Source organism: Apus apus, chromosome 2 (assembly GCF_020740795.1).
Source record: "Apus apus isolate bApuApu2 chromosome 2, bApuApu2.pri.cur, whole genome shotgun sequence".
NCBI lineage: Eukaryota > Metazoa > Chordata > Aves > Apodiformes > Apodidae > Apus > Apus apus.
The window spans coordinates 100,265,493-100,290,583 of record NC_067283.1 but is presented as its reverse complement, the minus strand read 5'-3'; the positions used below and the strand labels follow the sequence as shown (position 1 = coordinate 100,290,583).

General features: G+C 37.4%; 1 protein-coding gene across 11 annotated transcripts in view; it reads right to left on the bottom strand.

Moving 5' to 3' along the window:
- Positions 1–25,091, bottom strand: part of LOC127380863 (cadherin-19-like) — a 108,681-nt gene that overhangs the window by 24,533 nt on the left and 59,057 nt on the right. For 10 of the 11 annotated variants that reach the window (XM_051610400.1, XM_051610399.1, XM_051610401.1 and 7 more), the window contains 7 exons: positions 16,270–16,496; positions 12,944–13,039; positions 11,376–11,670; positions 6,291–6,410; positions 5,480–5,644; positions 4,552–4,736; positions 1,050–1,303 (listed from right to left, as the gene is read on the bottom strand). In XM_051610400.1, the coding sequence (XP_051466360.1) occupies positions 1,050–1,303; positions 4,552–4,736; positions 5,480–5,644; positions 6,291–6,410; positions 11,376–11,670; positions 12,944–13,039; positions 16,270–16,467 (1,313 nt within the window). In that variant the 5' untranslated portion in view covers positions 16,468–16,496. The remainder of the gene's footprint in view (positions 1–1,049; positions 1,304–4,551; positions 4,737–5,479; positions 5,645–6,290; positions 6,411–11,375; positions 11,671–12,943; positions 13,040–16,269; positions 16,497–25,091) is intronic. The other variant, XM_051610407.1, reaches the window with a different exon arrangement.

Here is a 25,091-nt window from a genome sequence, read left to right as displayed (position 1 = left end):
AACTCAGTGATGGAACATATGTGTGACTGTTTCACAGAAATATTCAGTTTGTGGCAAGTTCCATAAAAATATTTAAAATTAAGAAGTGCACTGTGTTTAAGTGTTTCACAGGAGATGTTTGCAAAATTAAAAGCCTGGGCCACTCTTATCTCTACGGGGTAATTTTGGTACATATAGAGAACAGGTAAATTTTTGGTCATGTTGAGCTGACCACATGCCAATGTAGTTATTCTATGTATCCCTCCCAACCATGAGTCCATCTCACCATATCTCCAGAAGTTATTGGGAACAGACTGAAACACCTCCAGGTACTTAAAGGTTTGGCTGCAGTACCCCAGCTCTTCTGTTCTGCTCAGCCTCTTCACGGCTACATTTAAAATTGTATCCCATCTTAAAGTGATTACAAAGATGCACAAACAAAGCTCATTTATTTAAGATTTTGGGTTAGGGGGTACATTTCAACCTAGTTTACTGGTTCTGGCTGGAGCAGAGTTAATTCTCTTCATAGTATCTGGGATAGGGCTAGGTTTTCGATTGATGGCCAAAACAGCGTCAGTAATGCAGGGGTGTTTTTATTACTGCTGAGCAGTGCTAACCCAGAAATGAGGCCTTTTTTGTTTCTCACGCTGTCCCATCAGCAGGTAGGCTCAGAGTGCACAAGAATATGGAAGGTGACAGAGTCAGGAGAGCTGACCCCAACTGATCAAAGAGATACTCCTTATCATATGATGTGCTCAGCAACAAAACTGGGAGGGAGTGGAGATTGGCCAGGACTGCCATTGTTCAGGGGCTAGCTGGGCATTTGCCAGCTGATGGTGAGCAATTGTTTGGGGCTTTTTTACATCACTTGTTTTTCTTGGAGCTTTGTTATAGGTTGCCTCCACTTCCCCGGGTTCTCAGCTGCCTACCGTGTCATCTAGAACAACCTAGACTATCACAGTGAAAGCATGATTAACTGTAATACTGAGACGAGGTAAGAAACAGAAATAGCCTTTGAAAATTCCAACTACATTTATATTTGAGGCCTGTTCACATTTAAAGTTAGGTACCTGACTGGGCAAGCATCATCATCTGGATCTCTAGCAGTAACAGTGCCCACCAATGAGCCACTCACACCTGCTTCAGCAATCTCCATCATATACTTCTCTGATGTGAAAACTGGACGCTCATCAGCATCTTCCACATTGATTTTGATAATGGTTTTGTCTTCAAATGGTCCTTCTTTCAGAAAACGGTCATCAATGTACCTGTTTACAGCTTTTGCTTGAATACTGTATCTCCTCTTGCTCTCATAATCCACTCTCTGTTAAGAAAGTGAGATGTAGAATATTTCTTTCTCCACATTTGAATGAAATACAATTGAAAGAGTAGTGTGATATTGAAGACAAAATAGTGCTACCCTTATTCTGGTAATTTAAAAAAAAAAATATTTAATTCTAAGATTTCTTCTTTAATGTTAAAACACTTTAAAATTAAACACTTTACAAGTAAACTGTGCTATGCCATTGTTTGCTTTCAGATGTAGGCTGGCTTTGAGGATCTGCTTGGTAGGGTACCATGGGACAAAGCCCTGGAGGGAAGGGGAGCCCAGGAAAGCTGGTCCCTATCCAAGGATCACTTCCTCCATGCCCAGGAGCTATGTGTCCCAGCAAAGAGGAAGGCAGGCTGGAGAGCCTGGAGGCCTGTGTGGATGAGCAAATTGCTTCTGGACACAGTTAAATGTAAAAACATGGTATACAGAGAGTGGAAGCAGGGCCAGGTATCCTGGGGGCAGTACAGACAAACTGTCAGAGAAGCAAGGGGTTGCATAAGGAAGGCAAAAGCACAGATAGCACTGGACCTGGCCAGGGATGTTAAGAATAAGAAAGGTTTCTACAGGTATGTCAGCAATAAGAGGAAGACAAGGGACATTGTGGGCTGGCTTCATAAGGAAACTGAAAACCTGGCCATGCAGGACACAAAGAAGGCTAAGATACTTTGTTGCATTCTTCACCAAGAAAGGCTCTTTCACACCATCCGAGTTAGAGAAGGTGAAGGCATGGACTGTGAAAAGGAAGACCAGGTTCATGACCATCTGAAGGACCTGAAGTTGCACAGGTCTATGGGACCTGCTGGGATTCATTCACAGCTCCTGAAGGAACTGGCAGATGAAGCTGCAAAGCCTCTGTCCATATTTGTCTGGCATTCTGGAGAAATCCCCACTGACTGGAAAAGCGAAAACATAACTCCCATTTTTGAAGAAGGGAAAAAATGAAGATCCAAGGAATTATAGATCAGTCAGTCTCACCTCTGTGCCTGGCAAGATCATGGAGCAGATCTTCCTGAAGGCTCTGCTAAGGCATGTAGAAAACAAAGGGGTGGTTGTGACAGCCAGCATGGTTTCACCAAGGGCAAATCCTGTCTGATTGGTGGCCTTCTACAATGGGGTCATGGCATCAGTGGACAAAGGAAGTTTCACTGACATCCTCTACCTGGACTTGTGCAAAGCCTTTTACACTGTCCTGCACAACATCCTGGTATCAAAACTGGAATGGTATGGATTCAATGGATGGACTACTTGTTCGGTAAGGAACTGGCTGGAGAGTTGCACTCATAGAGTAGTGATCAACAGCTCGATGTTCAGATGGAGATCTGTCATGAGTGGTGTTTCCCAAGGGTTGGTACTTAGACCAATGCTATTTAATGTCTTTATCGGCAACATGGACAGTGGCATTGAGTGCACTTCCGGCAAGTTTGATGACACCAAAGTGTGTGGTGAGGTTGACACGCTGGAGGGAGGGATGCCATCCAGAGGGACCTTGACAGACTTGAAAAGTGGGCCATGTGCAAGGTCCTGCACCTAGGTCGGGGCAATCCCAAGCACAAATACAGACTGGGTGAAGAATGGCTTGAAAACAGTCCAGAGGGGAAGGACTTGGAAGTGATGGTGGATGAAAAGCTCAACAAGAACCTGCAATGTGCAGTTGTAGCTCAGAAAGCCAACCATGTCCTGGGTTGCATCAATAGAAGCATGGCCAGCAGGTCAAGGGAGGTGATTCTCCACCTTTACTCGGCTCTTGTGAGACTCCACCTGGAGTACTGTGCCCAGTTTTAGAGCCCAAACATAAGAAGGACATGGAGCTCATGGAGAAAGTCCAGAGGAGGGCCACAAAGATGATCTGAGGGTTGTAGCACCTCTTGAAGTAGGACAGGCTGAGAGAATTGGGGCTGTTCTGCCTGGAATAGAGAAGGCTCTGGGGAGACATTATAGCAGTCTTCCAATGCCTGAAGGGGGCCTTCAGGAAAGCTGAGACAGGACTTTTTACAAAATCACTCATTAACAGGACAAGGGGGAATGGATAAAACCTGGAAGAGGGTAGATTTAGGTTAGACATTAGGAAGAAATTCTTTAATGTGAGGGTGGTGAAGCACTGAAACAGGTTGCCCAGGGAAGCTGTAGAAGGCCCATCCCTGAAAGTGTTCAAGGGCAGATTAGATGGGGCTCTGAGCAACCTGATCTAGTGTGAGGTGTCCCTGCCTGTGCAGGGGGATTGGAACTAGATGATCATTAACATTCCTTCCAATTCAAATAATTCTATGATTCTATGATATAAATGTCAACCTTTAGAAAAACAGCTGCTTCTATTAGTACTTGCATTTCTAACACAGATAGAACTTTAGTGAATGCTATTCTTTACTCTTACATAAGCAATGCAAATCAATTAATCTGTAAGGGTTAAGCTGAGTGTGTTAAAATTTAGTCTCTAAAGGAAATAAATTCAAAAGGCAAAAATGAGTATTTAATAAACACAGTTATATTGCTATTTTATAGTCATTGTCTTCTGTATTTCAGTTACAAAATAAATACATGCCTGAATTGTAATAAATCCAAATAGAAAAACAAACAAAAAAACCCCACAAACAAACAAAGAAAAAATCCAAAGCAAACAAATTTATAACATTCAGTTCCCTAGGCTCCTGGATTTCACTAGACTACCAAACTCTATCAGCATTTCAGATGATGACCCAGATGACCCAGAAATCTTTCTATGTGACTCCAAAATAAATCATACAGTATTAAGGCCTCTTAAGAATCTCAGTTCATAAACTGGTATATTTCTGAGTATATTTAGTAACTTTTTAAACCAATATCACAGCAAATTTTCCACTGTCTATCTATTACTGTAATACATTCTGGCTTCAGTTAAGTTTAACAGGATGTGTTGGAAGTGAGTAAATATAGTGTACAACTTGTTGATAAAGGTTTCACAAGTGATACATGGAAGAGATTGAACATTTTCTCACAACAAGATGAACAGTGTTGCACAGCTAGTAAGAGACTTTAACTGCCTCTACTGTGCTCAGAAGTAATAGGAATTCATAAAAAAAATTAACAAAAAGAAAGAAAAGTAGGCTTGTTTTTATCCCCCTAATATCTCAGTGAAATCACAAAGACTGAAGAAAGAAAAAAAAATAGTAGAACTTAAAGCAATAGGTCTTTTTTAAACATCCAGCTTACTTGAGAAGACTCTTTCCAGTATTCAGATATTTTCTAAGTTTCTGAGATCTCACCTTTTTTAATAAGATAATTCCTTCTTGAGTTTCATTGTTAGTAATGATGTCAAAAACATCTGAGTTATCTCCTTCGATGAAATAGTTCATGGCTGCATTCTCCCCTATATCGCTGTCTTCTGCGAAGATTATGCCTACAGTGGTGCCCACGGGAGCCTCTTCAGAGACACTCATATAGTAGAGTCCTAAAGAAAGAAATACTGTCAGGGTTTAATGATCTGCCACGGTTAATACCTGCTGTAGCTATGATAGTCTGAGACTCTTAGAAAGTTGGGGAAAGCCCTCAGCTTTTATTAGAGCAGTGGATAGATCTTTGGGGCAGGGAATGACATCCTTTCCACTCATGAGTCCTCCTCTCTCAGTCAGAATTTAGCAGTAAGTAAAGAACTAAGGAGAACCAACAGAATGCAAAAACAGTGGAGGGCAACTTCCTAACTTTATTTCATTACTTCTTCCTGAGGTACTAGCTAGCAGCTGCCCCATCTGTTACAAACTGCCTGGATCTAGAAGGTCACATCATTTGCCAAAAAGTTTGCAGTATCTGTTAGCTTAGAATGAAGAGAGGAGAAAAAGAAACAAGGTGAGTGAAATGGTACTAAATACTTTGTTTGCCATATTTTAGGCTTAGTTAGGGCCAACTATATGGAAAGAAGACTAGTAAGTCATTTGTCTCCAAAGCCTTGTCATAAAAACAGCAGGACTGAGGTTCTTTATAATTAGAGGCTTTATTTTCCTCTTAGCTTTTAAGCTTTTATGGTATTTTGTTTGTTTACTTGTTTTTTAATAATTATTATTTATTTTGTTTAAATCTCTAAGCTGAAGTTAAAGAATGGATTTGTTCTGAAAAGACCTACCAGTGAACTTAATAGAGCTACAGTAGATCTAAATTCCCTCAAGACATCAACTACTGTAAGTAGCCTATACTCACGCTGTTGAAACTTAGGTGGATTGTCATTGATGTCAGAAAGGTTGATGGTAACAGTGGCTGTTGCTGAAAGTGCCCCTGCTTGCCCAACCATATCTTTGGCTTGGATGATGACCAAATACTGATCTTTTGTTTCTCTATCCATTTGGGAAGCCATTCTGATGACCCCTAAAAATGAAAAGTATAATATAGTAACATATTATTGATGTTCTTCCCCAACACTCAACTCTAAATATCAGTATAAATGCATCATCACACACAGTTACTAATTTACATGCTAGACCATGCACAGCACAACTAAAACTGGGATTTAGTACTTGTGGCAATGTCTACACTTTATCACAGATCCATTCTGCATAGTTAGGGTTCTGGGCAGCAGAACACATCATATATCTCCTCTGCTATATATAACCTTCTTTCTTCCCCAGAAATCAGGATTTTGGAGCAATGTCACGTATCTGGATTTTCTCCAGTATAGGTATAAGAATCTCACATAATGAGTCACAGAGCTATTAACCCAGAAGTGTTTCTAAGTCCATTTGTTGAATGGGGTGCTCAGTATCCAACTCTTTTCTTTAGCAAGATAATTCGCTAAATAAATTGCTGATTCTCTAGAGAGAAAGATTTTCAATTTTTATAGGAAAAAATTTATTTGTTTATTTATTTATTTATTTTTATCTAGGATCTTAAAAAATGTGTAAGTGTAGAGCAGTATCAGTTGATCTTTGTGTTGAAATGAAGAATGACATTTTTGCTTGCATCCATTTTATATCAGGTTATGAATGTTTTCAAGTTACAGGATCATTTGTAGTACCTGTCTTTGGCTCCACAGAGAAATAAGGCTGTCCCTGAATGAGACTGTAAAGCAGACGGGCATAATTCCCATAAGAAGGATCATCACCATCTGTAGCTGTTACCTGTGTAACCGAAGTACCTCAAGGAAAAAACATAATAGATTATGTCCGTTTTCTTCTTGTATAAATTATCTTGTAATAACAAAACATAAACTCTTTAAAAACCTTTAAACATACTAGTTGTTTTAGTAAACAGTCCTGAATATCTACAGGAGCATTTGACAGCTTCTATAATTTCCTCAGGAATTGTTCTTCTTGCATTAAAATTTTAAATTAAAGATAAATAGCATATGACTTTTCAGCACTTTATTTATATGAGTTAAAATAATCTGCATCTTATGCCTTTTTTTCCCTGGTTTCTGCTATTTGAGTGGAGTACAGCAAATTGTTTTTCGTCCCCTTGAATATTCAAAGTATTTTATGGAAGCTTCCCATGGGAATAAGAAAACATAGCCACTTTATCACCAGCAGGCCCACCAGTGATGAAGTAATTAATTATTAGCAAGTAAAGGAGCAAAGAACTATAGCAAAGCTCTGATAGTTTTTTATTTTTGAGTCTTTGATGAGCCTGTCCTAGTGCAAGGGCCACAGCTGACTCCCCAGTACAAAAGACATAGCAGAATGAATCTGCAGAGCTTGATTTCATCTCTGGCTCAAAGTCAGTTATATCCAAGATACAAGATTGACAGCAAACTCATGGCATCATCAGTGATAATTGTCCTTTGAAATAATATAATTATTTTTGCTTTTTTTCCTCACCTAGGTTCTGCATAAGAATACAAGTATCACTTTTCATGAGGAACAGTGGGAAACCAATCTATTTCCTAAAACTTTCTGCCATACATTTACATGGTTTCACTTGCTTACCAATATGGCTGTATAATTATGCTAAAGGAGAAAAGAAGAAATTATGTCCCCAGGTCCTTCTCCTCAGGGCTGCTCTCTAGCCATTCTTCCCACAGCCTGTATTTGTGCCTGGGGTTGTGCTGACCCAGGTGCAGGACCCTGCACTTGGCCTTGTTAAACTTCATGAGGCTGGCACTGGTGCACCTCTCCAGCCTGTCACGTTCATTCTGGATGGCATCCCTTCCCTTTTGGGTGTCAACCACACCACACAGCTTGATATCATCAGCAAATTTGTTGAGGATACACTCAATCTCACTGTCCATGTCTCCAAAACAGACGTTAAACAGCACTGGTCCCAATACTGACCCATGAGGAACACCACTCATCACTTGCCTCCACTTGAACACTGAGCCACTGAACACAACTCTCTGGGTGCAGCCATCCAGTCAGTCTCTTATCCACCGTGTGGTTCATCTGTCAAATCCATGACTTGTCAGTTTGGAGACCAGGATGTCACGTGGGACAATGTCAAATGCCTTCCACAAATCCAGACAGATTATGTCAGTTGCTCTGCCACCATCCACCACCTCTGCAGTCTTGTTGTAGAAGGCTGCCAGATTGGTCAGGCATAACTTGCCCTTAGTGAAGCCTTGTTGGCTGTCACTAATAATCTCCTTATTTTCCATGTGCCCTAGCAGATTTTCCAGGAGGATCTGCTCCATGATCTTGCTGGCCATAGAGGTGAGACTGAGTGTCCTGTAGTTCCCTGTGTCTGTCTTTTTCCCCTTTTTAAAAATAAAGGCTATGTTCGCTTTTTTCCAATCAGCAGGAACCTCACCAGACTGCCATGACCTCTCAAATATGATGGACAGAGGCTTAGCAAGCTCATCCGCCAACTCCTTCAGGACCATAGATTTATGCACCTTCAGGTTCTTTAGATGGTCATGAACCTGCTATACACCTACAGTGGGGGGTATTGTCATCATGGGTTTAGAATAGTTTATAATAGTTTCAATTTTTAATTTTCACTGTCATCAAGTCTGTAATTCTTTATACACTGAACCTACAGCAAAAAAAAGTCAAGCCATTTGCTGAAATGAATAATGCTTAGCTAGAAATTTGTATTTAAGTGATAGAAATTACGATGTTAAAATGTATTAAAAATATTTTGTAACTTCATGTTTGGAAGAAAAATAATTTATAAGATATAAATAATATCTTTTAAAGCTATTAATCAGCACATAACCCTTTCCCAAAACAAGCAAAAAAACCCCAAAACCCCCACATCTTGCCAGTCCAGCAATGATGTGATATCATTTATGGAAATCATGACCTGTATAAGGCCTAAGGCCTGCATATGGAGACAAGGATAGAGATAATGACAACGACAGAGATAATCAGAGATAATTGTGGAGGAGCAGAGGGGGTGGAGGTCCACTCCTGTCACTTAATAGTGATATGTCTCAACCACACTTAAGACATCAACGCTAAATGATGGTTTAAGTGAAGCAGGCCTATAAAAGGAGAGACTGTAATGCTGGATTTCTGGAGCCTCACTGGCACAAACCCCTCCACTGGCTAGCCCAATGCTGGATCCAGGACTGATGATTTTCTGTTATCTCTCTAACTTTTCCTATTCTTTCCCTCCTTCCCTTTCTCTTTCTTTTCCTTCATAAAGTCATTAAGTAATGCAAGGCCTACTATGATTTCTTCCAGGTCATGCAGCAGGAACATACATGTTTTGGGACATTTATATATGAAATATCAGCCTTTATATTGCAAAACATGAGCAGTCTTCAAAAAGGCCAAAAAAGGCATGAGGGAAGACCCAGGGAACTATAGGCCAGTTAGTCTCACCTCTGTCCACAGTAAGGTGCTGGAAAAAAATAATTCTGGATGTCAACTGAAAACATGTGAAAGCAAAGAAAGTCATTGCGAGAAGTCAGCATGGATTCAACAAAGTAAAATCACACTTGACCAACCTGATTGCTTTCTATGACCTTGTAACTGGCTGGCTCCATGAGGGGAGAGAAATGGATGTTATCTACCTTGACTTCAGCAAGGCTTTTGACACTGTCTCCCATAACATCCTCATTAGGAAACTGAGGAAGCGTAGGCTAGATGAATGGATCAGGGTTGTGATCAATGGATCAGGGTTGAGTTGGAAGCCTGTAACCAGTTGTGTCCCCCAGGGGTCAATACTCAGTCTGGTCTTGTTCAACATACAAATCAATGACCTCAATGAGGGGACAGAGTGTAGCCTCAGCAAGTTCACTGATGATACAAAACTGGGAGGAGTGGCTGACGCTCCAGAGGGATGTGCTGCCATCTGGCGTGACCTGGACAGGCTGAAGAGCTGGGCAGGGAAGAATCTAATGAAGCTGAAAAAGTCCTAAATCTGTGCAATCTCAGATAAAAACACCCAGATAATTCTAGACAATGAACTATATTCGTTATTACTACAAACATATATTAAAAAAAACAGCGAAGATCCTTGACAAGACACCTGGCTTTGCATCACCAAACCTAAATAAATGAGCAAGATGCATTGGCTAGAAGCAGCCTGAACAAGGAACCTATTATGTTAGAGAAAGTTATTTGACCAAGAATTCAGATTAAGAAGTCTCGAGACAAATGAATCTGTCTGCAAGGAAGAAAATGGTAGAGAAGAATCATACACCCAAAATTATTTCTCTAGTAGAAGGTGGTGTAAGAAAGGTCACTAAGAAATAAACTGACTAAATGGATGTGTTTGGTAGTTATTGCTAGTAGTGATGGTGAACTACTGCTTCCTGCTTGAAAGGATATATTTGAAAATACATACTTGAAGTATACTAACCCCACTTTTGATTTAATCTCAAACATGAATATTCTTTTCTTTCAACTGCCATCCAGGCTGGCAGAAGATAAAGTTTACAGCTCCCTGTGAAAGCTTCACTGAATCTGCCCTAAAAGTGGAATGGGTAATGCTGAATGAAATATTTGTTATTATCTTTTACGTTCACAGATCCTAATAAGTTAATGAGCTTATTGATTCATACAGTTTTAAGTAGCACAATATTTGAGTGTCTTTTCAATGTTATTTGTAGTAGAAATATCCAAAAGAGATAAAGGTGTGAATTTAAAGGATTACTTGGATCCTTTCAGTAGGATTTAAAGAATCCTTTTCCTTTTACTTTGAAGATAATCAATTGGAGACAGCAGCATCTATAACATACTTGTTTATGTCTGTTGCAGTTACACTGTTATTTTAAGGATTTAAATGCATGTCTATACATATTATGCATGCATATGTGTTTGTAAATATATATGTAAATATACACCTATATTTTTCAGATGTTGACTTTGCTCTCTGTTTGTTGTATTAAGTTTCCAGATGCATGACAGATACTAGTACAGCTCTGTTTGACTGTCTGGAGATGGGAAAGAAGAGATGCAGGGATTAAGTTGTTCCCCTTGACAGGAAAACAATTCCCCTCTTTTGGAGGGGAAATCATAAGTGCCTGTTATGTTAATGTGATTATTTTCCAGTTACAATACAGTATGATTTATACTGCACTGAGTATAATGAAGACATATTGCTTAATTATTAAGCAGAATCAGAGCAGACTGAAGGATGCTTTTAAGCACTTTTCAGTTCAACCAAGTTTATACTTCTGTCATTAAAAGGTCAGCTGAGGTCACAGGACTTTTACATGCATATTTTTCTTTCAGGTTGATAGAAGTCTGAAGAGCTGACAGGTTGTAACAATAATCATACACTGAACAATTTCCTAGAGGCTAGGGTGCCATTGTGATTGAAGAAGTAATAGAATATGTCATTCCCAAATCTCCTTTGCAGGATCAACCGGCTATATCATTCAACCTATTCTGAATGGTAATGTTATATTTTTAAACAAGTACTAATCTTAATCACTGATGGGAGAGTTACTCTCTATAGTCAATCCAAGCACGCATCCGGATTCTAGAAAAGGACTTGGATACATGTAGCTACCTAAATATTTAAAGGCAAGGATCTTCAACAGATATATGTACAATCTTCAGATTAAGCATATACCTTGTGAATTTCCAAGCCTGAAAACAGTTTGCTGCCTTCTCATTGAAAGGCTGTCTACAAAATACACTATTAAGATTTTATATAAACAAAGCTATCTAGAAAAAATCAGGAAATAAAGAGTTTGGTTCACATCATGTCATACCTTCAGGTGACATTTCTGGAACAGTAGCCACATAAGGTCCATCCAAGAACTGTGGTTCATGGTCATTGATATCTAGAACCTTGATAATAAATTCTGATTCTGGTTCTACAGGAAGTTGAGTGCTCCTGTAAACTGCTTGTGCTCTTAGAGTGTAGAAGGATTTCTCTTCTCGATCCAGCTTTTGTGTCACGTAGATTTTGCCGTGCTGTTCATCAATAGTAAAAATGCTTCCAGCTCCCTCTCCAGTCAAGATGTATTTTAGGCTGCCATCCTGCTTGTCTAAATCTGATTTCAGCTGCAAGTAGAAAACAGAAAAATATGCCACATTTTGTGAAGAATAAACTTTTGGAATATTAATTTTAGGCTTTGTGTATTTTCATTCTACAAAGAACCCTGTCACTAGTGAGCCTTCTTGGACACTAATAATTAAAAGAAAGTATTGTAACATTTTCAGAAAGTCATGGTTCAGTTTTAAAGTACTGATATAAGCTGAAAAAAAGATCCTTCAGCCACTTAGAAGTGAAGGCAAGTACCTACTTTACTTTATCAACTCCCAGAGCAACTACTGAAAATAATGCAAAGGTCATTAAACATTATCAGTTTTTATTAATAGTATTATTAATGACAAGTGTACATTATAAGTTTTATATATATATTTTTATTCAGTAATACTAAATGTAAATATGAGAGACAATGGTTATTTATTTTTCTTGAAATATTAAAGTGATGAAAAGTCATTCTGTGATACAAGCTTATATTATTTATTCTCACCCGAGTATTTTTATTTATTTATATTTATCTTATATTTCTTTAATTTATATATTTATATTAATTTCAATTAAATATATATCGATATATTTTATTTGATTGTTTTTTGTTTGTTTGTTTATTATTGCCCGACTATTGGAACAGGGAAAGGCTGCGGATATTGTTTATCTGGACATCCAAAAAGCATTTGACACAGTTCCCCACAAAACTCTCATAAAAAAGCTGGCTGCTCATGGCCTGGATGAGCACACGATCTGTTGGATCAAGCACTGGCTGGACAGTCAGGCCCAAAGAGTGATGATCAATGGAGTCAAATCCAGCTGGTGGCCAGTAACAAGTGGTGTTCCTCAGGGCTCAGTGTTGGGATTGTTTCTGTTTAACATCTTTATTGATGATCTTGATAAGGACATAGAGTGTATCATCAGTAAGTTTGCAGATGACACCAAGCTAGGCGGGAGTGTTGATCTGCATGAGGATAGGGAGGCTCTGCAGAGACACCTGGATAGATTGGATAGTCGGGCTTATGTTAATGGTCTGGGCTTCAACAAGGCCAAGTGCTGGGTCCTGCACTTGGGCCACAACAACCCCAGGCAACACTCCAGGCTTGGGGAAGGGTGGCCAGAAAGTGTCTGGCAGAAAAGGGCCTGGGGGTTCTGACTGACAAGGGGCTGAATATGAGCCAGCAGTGTGCCCAGGTGGCCAAGAAAGCCAATGGCATCCTGGCTTGTGTTAGAAATAGTGTGAGCAGCAGAAGGAGAGAGGTGATTGTCCCCCTGTACTCAGCACTGGTGAGGCCATACCTGGAGTATTGTGTCCAGTTTTGGGCACCTCAATTCAAGAGAGACGTCGAGGTGCTGGAGTGAGTAAAGAGCAGGGCAACGAAGCTGGTGAAGGGCCTAGAAAATAAATCTTGTGAAGAATGTTTGAAGGAGCTGGGAATGTTTAGTCTGAGGAAGAGGAGGCTGAGGGAAGACCTCATCAGTCTCTACAACTACCTGAAAGGTCATTGTAGAGAGGCTGGTGCTGGTCTCTTTTCACAGGTAATTAGCAGTAGAACAAGAGGGAGTGGCTTCAAGCTGCAACAGGGGAGGTTTAGACTGGACATTAAGAAAAATAAAATCACAGAAAAAGTGGTTAGGCACTGGAATAGGCTGCCCAGGGAAGTGGTTGAGTCATCATCCCTGGATGTGTTTAAGGGTCGTTTGGATGTGGTGTTGGTGGATATGGCTTAGGGGAGAACTTTGTGGAATAGAGATGATGGTTGGACTGGGTGATCCCAAGGGTCTTTTCCAACCTGAATGGTTCTATGATTCTATGATTCCATGATTCTGAAATAAATTTATAGGTATTTTCCATTTCCTTTTGGTATGATTTGCATCCCCTGCTGTCTTGCAAAGATGAACTTTATGGTGATGATTCCTCTGATTAATCTGACCCTTGGAGGCCACTGCCATCCAGCTGTATTTGTTCATGCCAACAAAATAGTTCTGTTAATATTGACAATATGAATCAGGACTTTAAAAATAAAAATAATTTAATTTCTTAATGTGTCAAGCACCCACAGATGAATTTTATGAGAACAGGAAGTTCTACCATATCATTCGTTCACTATTTTTTTCAGTATTTATTTTGGGTTTTGAACAAGACATGTCAAAATCTCTAGGAGCCTGGATAATAACTGAAAAGAAGCAAGGTAAAAAAAAAAAAGTAAAAAGTAAAAAGTAAAAAAAAAAAAAAAAATTGTATTCAACCTGCTTCTTCTACAAAGAAGCAGGATTGAAATGTAAATAATATGTCTACTTATTGACTTCTATAATCTCACTGTTTTGCTTTATTCTTATTGACCCTAGAGATCAATGTAGGATATGAGGCCACAGAGCGTGAAGTAATTAACTACAGGGTGTAAAGGGCACATTTCCCCATTTTATCTTTCCAACATATTTTGTAATGGTTTCTGAAGTGGCAAAAATAGTGTAAACTTTCATTTCGAAAAACATTCATGCCTTTTAAATATCGTTATAATACATTATTATCTGCCTGTGTCTTATGGATAATTTATTCAGAATGTGACTGGGACACTGCTCTGAAATAGGAGGGACAGTTTTGAGTTCCTGCTCTGAGTTCTGTCAGAGGATTTAAGTTCTAAATTATACTGATTTAGCTGTCCTTGCTGGTTCAAGAGAGAGAATGTTCAAAGGTAGAGAGCTTAGAACCATTTAAAATATGAATAAATAAAAGCAAAATATTTTCAACATATGTAGTTGTCCACAGAACATGGTTCAGGTTCACCCCTTTATGAGTCGTTTGGTCGAATATATTTTAACACCATACAAATTTAACATCTGGCTAAGGGACACCACAGATCCATATGGATTCATTTTTGATTCATAAATCTTGATTTCCTTGTCATGAACCCCAGGGAAAGGGAAAGCTGCCAAATATCCAAACCTTCAACTAAAGATGAGGTTCAGGTGTGATCACAGAATGCATGAAACCTTTAGAGACTGGACACATGCTTTGAACTCGCTGTTTGGACCTAATCTGTGTTGAATCACTTCACTCAGAATCTTTTATTCCCAAAAGATTTTCATGACCTTGACCATGTCAAATGAGAGGTCTTTTTCAGATGACATTTGCTGAGAAAGCATACTGTAGCTTCTCAGTTAACCTGACTGACAGAAAAGAAGAAATGGTCTTCCCATTGTAAATGAGAATGGGGAACAAGAATTTATTTACTTGTTCTCCTATATCTGCCACTGCAGTGCTGGTGGACACATTTCTTTTTCTTAAACATAATAATGGAAAAGGATTCATGAGTCTATGTTAAATGAAGATTGAGCTCTGAATCTGGTTGAAAAAAGTTCATATTGAAATAGTGACGTAAAAACAGAGAATGTCTAGCCTTGTATTTTCATCAATGCAGTTTTCATTCAGGGCCTTATTTACGAAAAACTCATTTGACAAGTAGAGTATAGTCTACTCAATAAAAGACATAAGCAAATATGTCTGATTAGACCATGGCTAAACTGCAATAAATTAACCATAACCTTCAATAAAAAATCCCCATGGTTTGCCTGTGAGAAGCAGAAACACAAGATTATAAAATGTTTGTAAAACAAGATGAAAAAGCTTGACATTAATGAAGTTTCTTTACAGGAAACTGTTTTCCAGATATCAGAAAATTAATAATAATTTTAAAATTAGTATGTTTACACTTGTTCTCTCCAAAGTGAGACATCACACTTCCATAGTAGTTACTTTGAAGGGGCTGTGAAAATGCAACTAATGAATTTTGAGCACTTCACCCTTTGGGTCCAATTAAATTTTAGTGTTAGTTAATTAGCAGTTAAACTTAGTTTGGTTCATTCATCTAGAAAGTGTCTTAAAGAAAAGAACACTAGATCTCAAGATTGCAATTACTTCTAGCATACAAAACTTAATAATATAAATTAATAATAATAATAAGCAGAGAGAGAAGAAAGGGGCAGATAAACCTCAATTAAAAATAAATAAATCTCAAAGCACATTTTTAAAGGAGGGTGAAAAATATTTTCTTGTTTTGCTAAGGCTACATTAATCTAGTGAACCATGCAGATTCCTGTAGTTTCTCAGTGGTAAAAGGATTTAGCATTAATCTGCATCATTAAAAATTAATGAGGGGTAAATCATCTGCTACTTAGTGTAATAGAAAGTCATGCTACATACTGCTTGTAAACTACACTTCACTCAGTATGGCTGCTTTGATGCAGTGCCAAAATTAGCACAAGCAAATCACCAGATGTTGAAAAACATCTTCATTAAGAACACAAAAAGGAACTTTTCTGCTTGATGCCTTCATCTGCTGTATATGGAACCAGATTTGGTATCAGAGTCATTGTAAATGTGAAGCTTTGTTGGCAGCAGACATAGGTGGAAGAAGGTTCTTGGAGTTCTCTAACCCTAAGTCAGGTCACAAGAAAACATAGATGTTTTACTTCCTAATTACAGCTTCCTCAGTTCCTCTTTCTACATTTCCTGTTATTTCCAGGTCACTGGAGGTGCTTAGTCTTACAAGTCAAGGTAGTAGGCTGCTAATCAGCACATCAAATCTAACTTTGTACCATCCTTGAGTCATTACTTTTCATACCTGTCCAATATACTCAGGCTTCTCAGAAGTCTGTTCCTCAGTTACAGAAAGTGGCTCCCATACCCAGCCACGTTTCACTCTTCGCACTGCTGTGAAAGACTGGTCTGTGTTTTCAATACTGCAGTCGTGCATGCTTGGAGAGCTAAGCCAAAGCTGAACCAGCACCAGCGTGAAAGACAGAAATGCAGAGCGATTCATGCTGAATCCTTCTTTCAATCAATTTTCATCTGTGGAAGAGGAGGGAAAAAAAAAACAAAAAACAAAAAACCAAAACTTTGGCAAAGCCTTTTCACTTTATATATTCATTCCATGCTAATATAAGAGCAGATTTGCAGTGTTACAATCTCTTCCTCTCCCTAAAAGGAAAGAGCTGAAAAAAAGTCTGCTTCTGATTAAAATAGAGATTCTCTTAGAGACTGGAATAAAAGTCAAGTGTTCAGCTTTCCTTTATGAATATCATACACAGGGACTTTCTACACAAAAAAAAGAAAAATAATTCTTCAATTAATTTATCTTTCCAATCAAGTTGAGTCATTGCATTGTGTAACCTAGAAATAATTTGGAATAATTGTGTGTTTCTGCTTAGACAGGGCTCATTTTGAGCTGCATCCACAGGACTTCCTGAGGATGAACATCCAGTCTTTGTGGCCCTGATGACTGACATCTGAAGCAGAGTGGTGCACATGTTTTTTTATCCTCTTCTTTCCCTCTTTCCCAACTCAGCAAAATGCCTGCAAAAATGACAAAAGTGGTAGGTTATCCTGAAGAAGCAGCAAAAATGTGCAACTTTCTCTTTTCTGCTCAACAGAAATTGTCTTCACTGTTTTTACCACTTCTGACATTCTTGTCTTCAATTAAACAGAAAAAGTGCAAATACATCTTGAAAGCTGTAGGTTTCTGCAGCTAGTTTCCTTGCAAATAACTTTTTTTTTTTTTTTTTTTTCAGAAAATGAAGGTTTTGAACAAACTAGATGCTATTCTTAACTTTTCAGTGATTTTGAAACTGAATTTTAAATAAAGTGCAATGCTCAGATAAGAATCATATAATCATAGAATGGTTAAGGTTGGAAGGGACCTTAAAGATCTCCCACTATAGCAGGTTGCACAAAGCCTCATCCAACCTGGCCTTCAACACCTCCAGGGAGGGAGCAAAAACAACCTCACCGGGCAGCCTACTCCAGTGTCTTACTACCCTCACGGTGAAGAATTTTTTTCCTGATGTCTAACCTAAATCTCCCCTCTTCCAGTTTAAAACCATTCCCTCTTGTCTTATCACTACCCTCTCTGGTGAAAAGCCCCTCCCCAGCTTTCCTGTAGGCCCTCTTCAGGTAGTGGAAGGCCACTGTAAGGTCTTCCTGAAGCCTTCTCTTCTCCAGGCTATGGTGAACCTCTATGAGACAAAAAAAAACCCAAATTTTAAAATCCTTACCACAAACATTTCAGGTCTTAAGATCTTACTTGACAATGGCATTAGCCATTCTTTTAAAAGTTTTTGCCTTGAAGAATAACATTTCCTAAGCAAGATCAGTCTACTTTATAAACTTACCACATGCCTGTCAGTTTGTACAACACACTGGAAAAAATAATTGGCTGCTTTTACTTTAGGCCTGAAAAATCCATGAACCTTTTACCTGTCCAGGATGAAACATGAATTTTAAGGTAATATTTAAATAATAATGTTAAAAATACCATCTTTATGCCATAATTGCTTAAAATGACAGATAGGTTAAAATTTAATCTGTGTATATATATTTATTGAGAAAAAGATAAAGGAGTTCTAATCATAATGTGTGTAGAATTGTCATTGCTAAAGTGTGAATTCAAATTGTTTTGGTTTTTGACTGTAAAACTTGAAAAGTGTAAGGCAAGATTTGAATGGAAGGAGTGTGACTTGGGTTTACTCTTCTGTGTAAAATTTCTCATTTACCTAAAGCTGCAAGAATAATGTTTGTAACATGGAAGACAAGGACAACAAAGCTAAACTTGTCTCTCAAATTAAGCTTGACTGAGGATTAAAATGCATAATGGCCTTGAAGAGTTTCTCAGTACAACAGGGATATCTAAAGCTAAGCGGTAATTCACACATAAACTAATCTTGAAAACTAACACTCATTTTATTGCTTTACATACTGAAGGACAGACAATTAAACAATTAAAGCTGAATAGTTAAAGATATTTTTCTGAGGAACCATAAACAAAAATATTTCAGTGATTATTTAAATGAGAAGACAGGTGTTCAGTCTGGGCCATAGCAAAAGCTTCTGGCTATCCATTCATTGGTGTTCTGTCTGCTTGTTCTGACATTGCTCACCTTGTTCAATGAAGTATTTCAGGCTTGTGGGACAGTATTTTATGGAAGAGTGAATACCAGACAGACACTCATTATCAAACTCATCTGACAAACACCATATGTACACAGCAACATAGTGAGGGTATTAAATACAGCTACCCTGGTCTGCTGTTGGCCATCTTTTAGCAATGCACTCAGCAGTTAGCCATCAACAATAGTTTAAAGAGATTACTGATATTTTGGTCTTTTTCAGTGTCTCTTCTCTACTAATTTGTGTTAATAGCCTATAATACATGGATTCAAGCTTCATGTCTCAGAACTATTTAAAGGAAAAAAAAAAAAGTGTTCAGTGTTTAAGGTAATTCTGTTCTGAGACTGCTGTCTATCATAGTGGCTAGTATTGTCTTGTTATTCCCTTGTACTCCTCTGTCATTCTCTATCCATCAGTTGTCTCTTGTTTTACACTCAGTTTATAAGGTTTTTGTAAATGAAATGACTACGTACTCTGTGTGATAATTGCAATTTTCAGCAGAAGGGAGCATTAGCAAAAGTACAGAATTTTTAGGTTCTCTAGTTACATGCACAAATAGACGATGTTTTAATAGAATAATCTCTCATTCAAAAAAACAGTTATTTTCAGAGACAAGCAAAAAAAGCTAACATTAATAATTTCCCAAGGGAATGAGAAAAATGGGGACCATTGTTCTGCTTCTTTCCTATTATTTGGGAAGTGCATCTGCAAATTTTCTTACTTGCATTGGATTGCAATAATAAAGACTGACACTGAAGAGTAATGAGAATATAAATTGTTATTGCAATACACAGGCTACAGCTTTTAAAGCAGTATCTTCCTTTTATAACAAATGAAAATAATTAGTTTGATGTAGAGTATAAACAGATTTACATTCTTAGCACAAAGTTGCAGTGTTCTTTGCTAGGTTTGTTCTAGAGCCATCACCAAATGACATCCTGTCACTGTTTGAAACTGGGTATTAGTTTTAGGTGTGTTTGGTAGTCTGACTTGGTTCTGAAATTCCTCTGTAGTAATAATAGCAATTTAATTTTAAATTATGACCACAGAATTATATTACAAAATAATACCTGTTGCTGCCTACCACTGAAAGAATAACAAAAGGAAGAATAAGATGTTAAAAAATGCAACCTCTAGGATATATTGAAGTCATGTATTTGTTGGTGGAAAATAATAAACAACCAAGGGCAAACAAAACAACAGCTTTCTAAAGCATTAAAAAAGCCCTAAACAACAGATTACAGTGAAGGTGAGGATAAATTCTGTTTCAGTTCTTTTCATCTAAGAATAAGGAAAAAAACAGTTCAATTTTGTAACAAAACCTCCATAGTTTGCTATAATTAAGCCTTTGAATTAAGAGATAACAAAACACTAGAACATGATAATGTGGCATGTGGTAGATACTCCTTTACTAGAGATTAGGACCACTTCCTATATGTACCTGATCCTGCTCTACAGCACAATTTTGAAACAGTAATTCCTGAGGAAAGAAAAAAAATCCCTATCCTTGAAAGTACTGAGCAGAACCAAAAATTACACATGGAAAGACATTTCCTTTGTTGAATTTGTAGTATTTACTTGTTTTAATAACATCAGCAGACAACAACAACAAAGTGGAAAAATTAATGTAAGCCAATCTAATTCATTAATATGCAGCTTCTGAAACATATTTCTTATCTCAAGCAGAGACAACATCATTTGTGTCAGTTGCAAGTTCTGTTTTGTGCATTGGTGTTATGATTGTAGTGAAATTTGTCTCACTTTTTGTTGCTTTCTTTAGCTTTCACTTAATAGGATAAAGAAGAAAACGTATTTGTAACTAACATATGTAGATTACTGTCATAGAAAAAGCTTGAATTAATAGAAATGTTCATAGTTTCAACTAGGCGTTTGTTCATTTGTACTGTCTCCTGCCTATTTGTCCTAGTTGCATTTTATATTGCTAATTAGTGATAATCCTAGTGTATGGTAGTGCTGTTTCTTCATTTTCCTTCCTGAGAAGACTGTTTATAGACTCATTTTCACTGATCAGTTTAGGTTTCACACAATATGGTAAATACCTAGGCTATATTACCTCTAGGATTCCCAAATAATTTATCGCATACATATCAACTATTTTAATTTATGCATATGTTTTATGGGTTTTAGTTTTTCAGTTTGGGGTTTTTTTGAATCATTATAAAACAATGATACAATCTTCTAGAGTGTGCTAAGTAGCGGAATTAATCCTATGCTTGCTGATTCTTACCATTGCCAAATTCCACAGATAAATTTTGACAGGCTTGATGTGTTAGAAACACTTCATTACCTTTTTCATTGATTTTTAGCTGTGATTTGATCTTTTGCAATCAGTGCCAAGATACTTTTTTAATGTAAGTTTTCCAGTCTTCATGTATTTTGCGTATTTAATTTGGAGACACTAGAAAAAAGCATACTTAACCCCTAAGGAATAAATATGGCATCTTGAACTCCAACTGTGCTGGATTTTCCCTCTGATTCCATTAATAATGACCATCACAGATTGATGCAGGAGAAGTCACAATTGTGACAGTAATGTTAATAAAAAACTGTAGTGGGAGGAAAGGACAAAAATTTTCAACTATTTATTTTGTAATTTGAACTTAACTTTTTACTGTATATCACAATTATGTGGCATACATACATATTGTGTGATTGATTGATTGATTGATTGATTGATTTTTGTGAATGACTACATTTGATACCAGTCCTGCTGTAGCTTAGGTCACATTTTTTGTACTGTCTCTCAGCTTGTATTTATCTGCCTGATGAGCTCAGTATGTAATATTGTTTTAGTTTTAGCTATTATTTGTATTTAATATAAATATTTTAATACATTTTTATTTTTACCTTCACACACTTCTTTTTAAAATAATTTTTGACTGCTACATCTAGCAAGTATACTGAGTTTAATTATAATCTGGCTACCAGAACTAACAGCTAAAATGTAATAATGTCTTCAGTCAATTAATTAGAGCTGTATCAACAATAGTCTGGCTAGTCTGTTGCTTAACTAGCTATTTTAAAAGCCACTACTTAACCTTTAGAAATGTCTTCTTTAGCAAATGTCTTGATGTGACATTTGACCAAATTATATTGACTGGTAGTACATACAGTACAACTGTCTGTGCTTGCACTAGACATCCAGTGCTTCACTGACATGGAGAGCAACTATTTATATGTTATGAATGTGATATAAATGTAATTTAATTCTATGTGGTATATTACTTTCTTCATTTTGTAAATATGCTATTATACCATCAGGTAAGGCCTTCAAGCTATCATATAGAATTGACAGAGTAATTATCTGTCAGTTATACATGGACAGAATAGCTTTAGAGGAACAAATTTGTTAGTTAATTAGTGGATTTTAATCAACGTAGAGATGACTGACTACCTGTCATTCCTCTTGTTTTATAATGGTGTACTGATTATCTTTCCATGTAGTACGTTAGCACATATTATCTGACTCTGGTATTTTACTGGAATACATGTGGCACTGTAGAAAAAAAGCCACGTGTCACTTCAGATTACAAAACCCTGAGTCTTCAAAGCATGACAAGTACTAGCCAGAAATATGTCCGTACTAAAGATTAAAAACAGCTTTTACAGTATCAAATAGTAATCTTTTTCTTACCTTTCCCATTAAAAACCTGTAGGAACTGTAGAAAAATTAGGACATTTGTTTCAAATTAGGGGGAAGGGGCCAAAAGTGAACTGCATGGCAAAAGTCCCTACTCCAAATAAAGTCCAGGGCTTTTAACATGGCAGCTTCCAGCTCTATCCTTCCCTTATTTTTACATATCTGGCATCATACTGTGGCTGCTGTCACGTACATACCCTGGTTGGGCACTGACCAACATATACTCCATGAGCAATAGATGACCACAAATCAGACCCAAACAGGCTATAAAATGGGGTCCCTGCCAGAGATCCCTTTTGAGTGGTTCTTCTCAGAGCAATTGATTTGTGATTGGAAATGCTCCCCTTGGGACTGGGACACTACTCAAGGAAATTTCTCAGGATTGAGTGCCTTCATCCATTTTCTGGTGGCCGATTATTTGTTCTGAATATACCCTTCAGTGAGACCCTGCCCCTTTGAGTGAGTGATTCTATCCTGAGAAAGATGTTTTTTCTTCTGTGAGTGTGTGCACTCTTTGGAGACATCATTCTCAAGTTTGTTGTGTAGTAATAACGTCCCCCACTGGTATGCTGAACCTAAAATTTTTAAATGTTATTGGAACATTGTTTTATTTAACCCCATTGCCTTGTTGGTTTGGGCTGTTTGGCTTCAGTTACAGAGTGAAGTTTGCTCAAGTTTATTATCTGTGCAGAGTTGTTTTGATGTATGTCCATGACCAACTGAAGAAAAAAACTCATAGAACTATTCCTTGTTTAGCCCACAAGGAGATAGAAATGGGGGATACACTCTCTTTTACAACCTCATATCACAGTATCTTTGGTCATCCTCTTTTTTTAGTGGACATACATTAATCACCAAAAGACATGGGTAAACCAACATGGAGAAATAGTCTTTTTCTTTTTTTTTCTTTTTTCTTTTTCAATTAAGGCCAGTAACTCATGGTGTTGTTCTATTCCATTTGAACTGGCTGCAAAATACCTATTTCCTAATGGATGTGGGAATACAAGATGAGACAGCCAGACTCTTGCCCTTTTCAATCCTGTTCCACCAGTATTTTTACAACTGAGCAATTGGTTGCTGGAGTTACATGTACTGGAGATATATGTAGCTAGAACCATTTTAGCATTTCTGATTCTGGTTCAGCATTCCTAAGTTTGACTTCTTTTAGGTGACTGCTCATATTTTGAAAACATGAAGTCATTCTTTTACTCACTGCTAGCAATTATATTGCACAGAGCTGCAAGTACAACCTCAAACATTTCAATCAAGCCAGAGAAAGAAGATGACCCGAGTCCTCTTGTTGCTTAAACTTAAGCTCCTTTTGAAACAGCCTAGCAAAGATGACCTCATCAATTTAAAAAGTATCTGTGTACACAGAAAGAGTCAGCCACAGCATTGCCATGAAGAGAACAGAGTGTGTGGGGAAGGATAAAATCATGGTGAGCAGGACTCTGCCAGACTGCTTGTGTTCTGTAGCATGTGACCTTTGGGGGTGCTGGTTAATGGATGCCATTATGCATATAGGTGGAGCCAAAGACAATCCAATATTACTTTGATTTTGAATGCTTGTGTTACTGTTTTTCAGCTGGAACCAAGATAATATTAAAATATAATCTGGAACATCAGAAAGCAATAAAGAAATATTAGAGCTTTCTTTCAGAGACTACTGAAATCTCCCAAAGGGACCAGCAGGTATCACTGAGAATGTCACACTGACACATACACAGAGGTCCAGCATATTTCCCAGGTTGAATTAAACCTTTAGGATTTCTCCCTACTTGGTGTGGCATATTCTCTGATTTTGGAAACATAGATTATCCACATGTTACTAAGTGAAGAATAGGAGCTATTTGGTGAATAATTTCATAGACAAGAGACAAAGATATTAGTACTTCACTTTATTCTAAGGAAGAAAAAGAAATTTAAAATACTTTAGGGTATCTGTGTCTCTCATCTAAACACAGGTAAATTAACTACTATATTTACATTTTTTTTTCACAGACTATTCTGCCATACAGCAACAGCCTATGTCAGTCCAGATATTTCCTAGCTAAATAAAAATTGAAATGCTTACCTTAGGACTTTATGAGAAAATTATGTTTGTTTCCCACAGTAATTCAGTAGCATCAGTATTTTTATTCTAATGGAAAAATCAATTTAGCAAACAGATGCTGAGATGCTAAAAGACTCAGTAATACCAGTAGTTGTGCTACATTGCACTCTTTACACTAAAAATAAGTATTTAGTTTTTATTGTAGCTTTCCTTAACTATGACTATTATTTATTTTTAAGATTGTTCACATTACAGAAAATTATGACTGAACTCACATGTTTTAGCATAAATATTGTGCTGATAAAACCTAATACATGTACATAGTAAAAAGATAAATTCTTGCCTTCTGGCATTTGTTTTCTATTGTAGAGAAGTAGCAAATCCAATTACAAGATGTTTGATTCACTGGACAAATCCTACTGGAACATTTTTGGCACTGCAGGATACCACTCAGCACTGAAGCACCACTTGTCAGCATAACGATGTAAAGGACCACATTCTGTGATTCACACTTGAATCTGTTTGCCAAATTATTTTCAGGAAGACACTTCATTAAATGCTCCAGAACTCTCCTTAAGATTCAGGTTCCTTTTTTTCTTTCATCTATAATTATTCTTTGCATACATTTTAACTAATAGTGCAATAAATCCACCTTTCCCATGTTTTTGAGGAGATTTAATTTCTCTAAGAAGCCTCAAAATTTCAGTTAAGCAGATGCTTTTAACTATAATTTGACTTACTGTTACGCAAGCAGGTTTGGGTTTAGAGACCATTTTCCACATAAAAT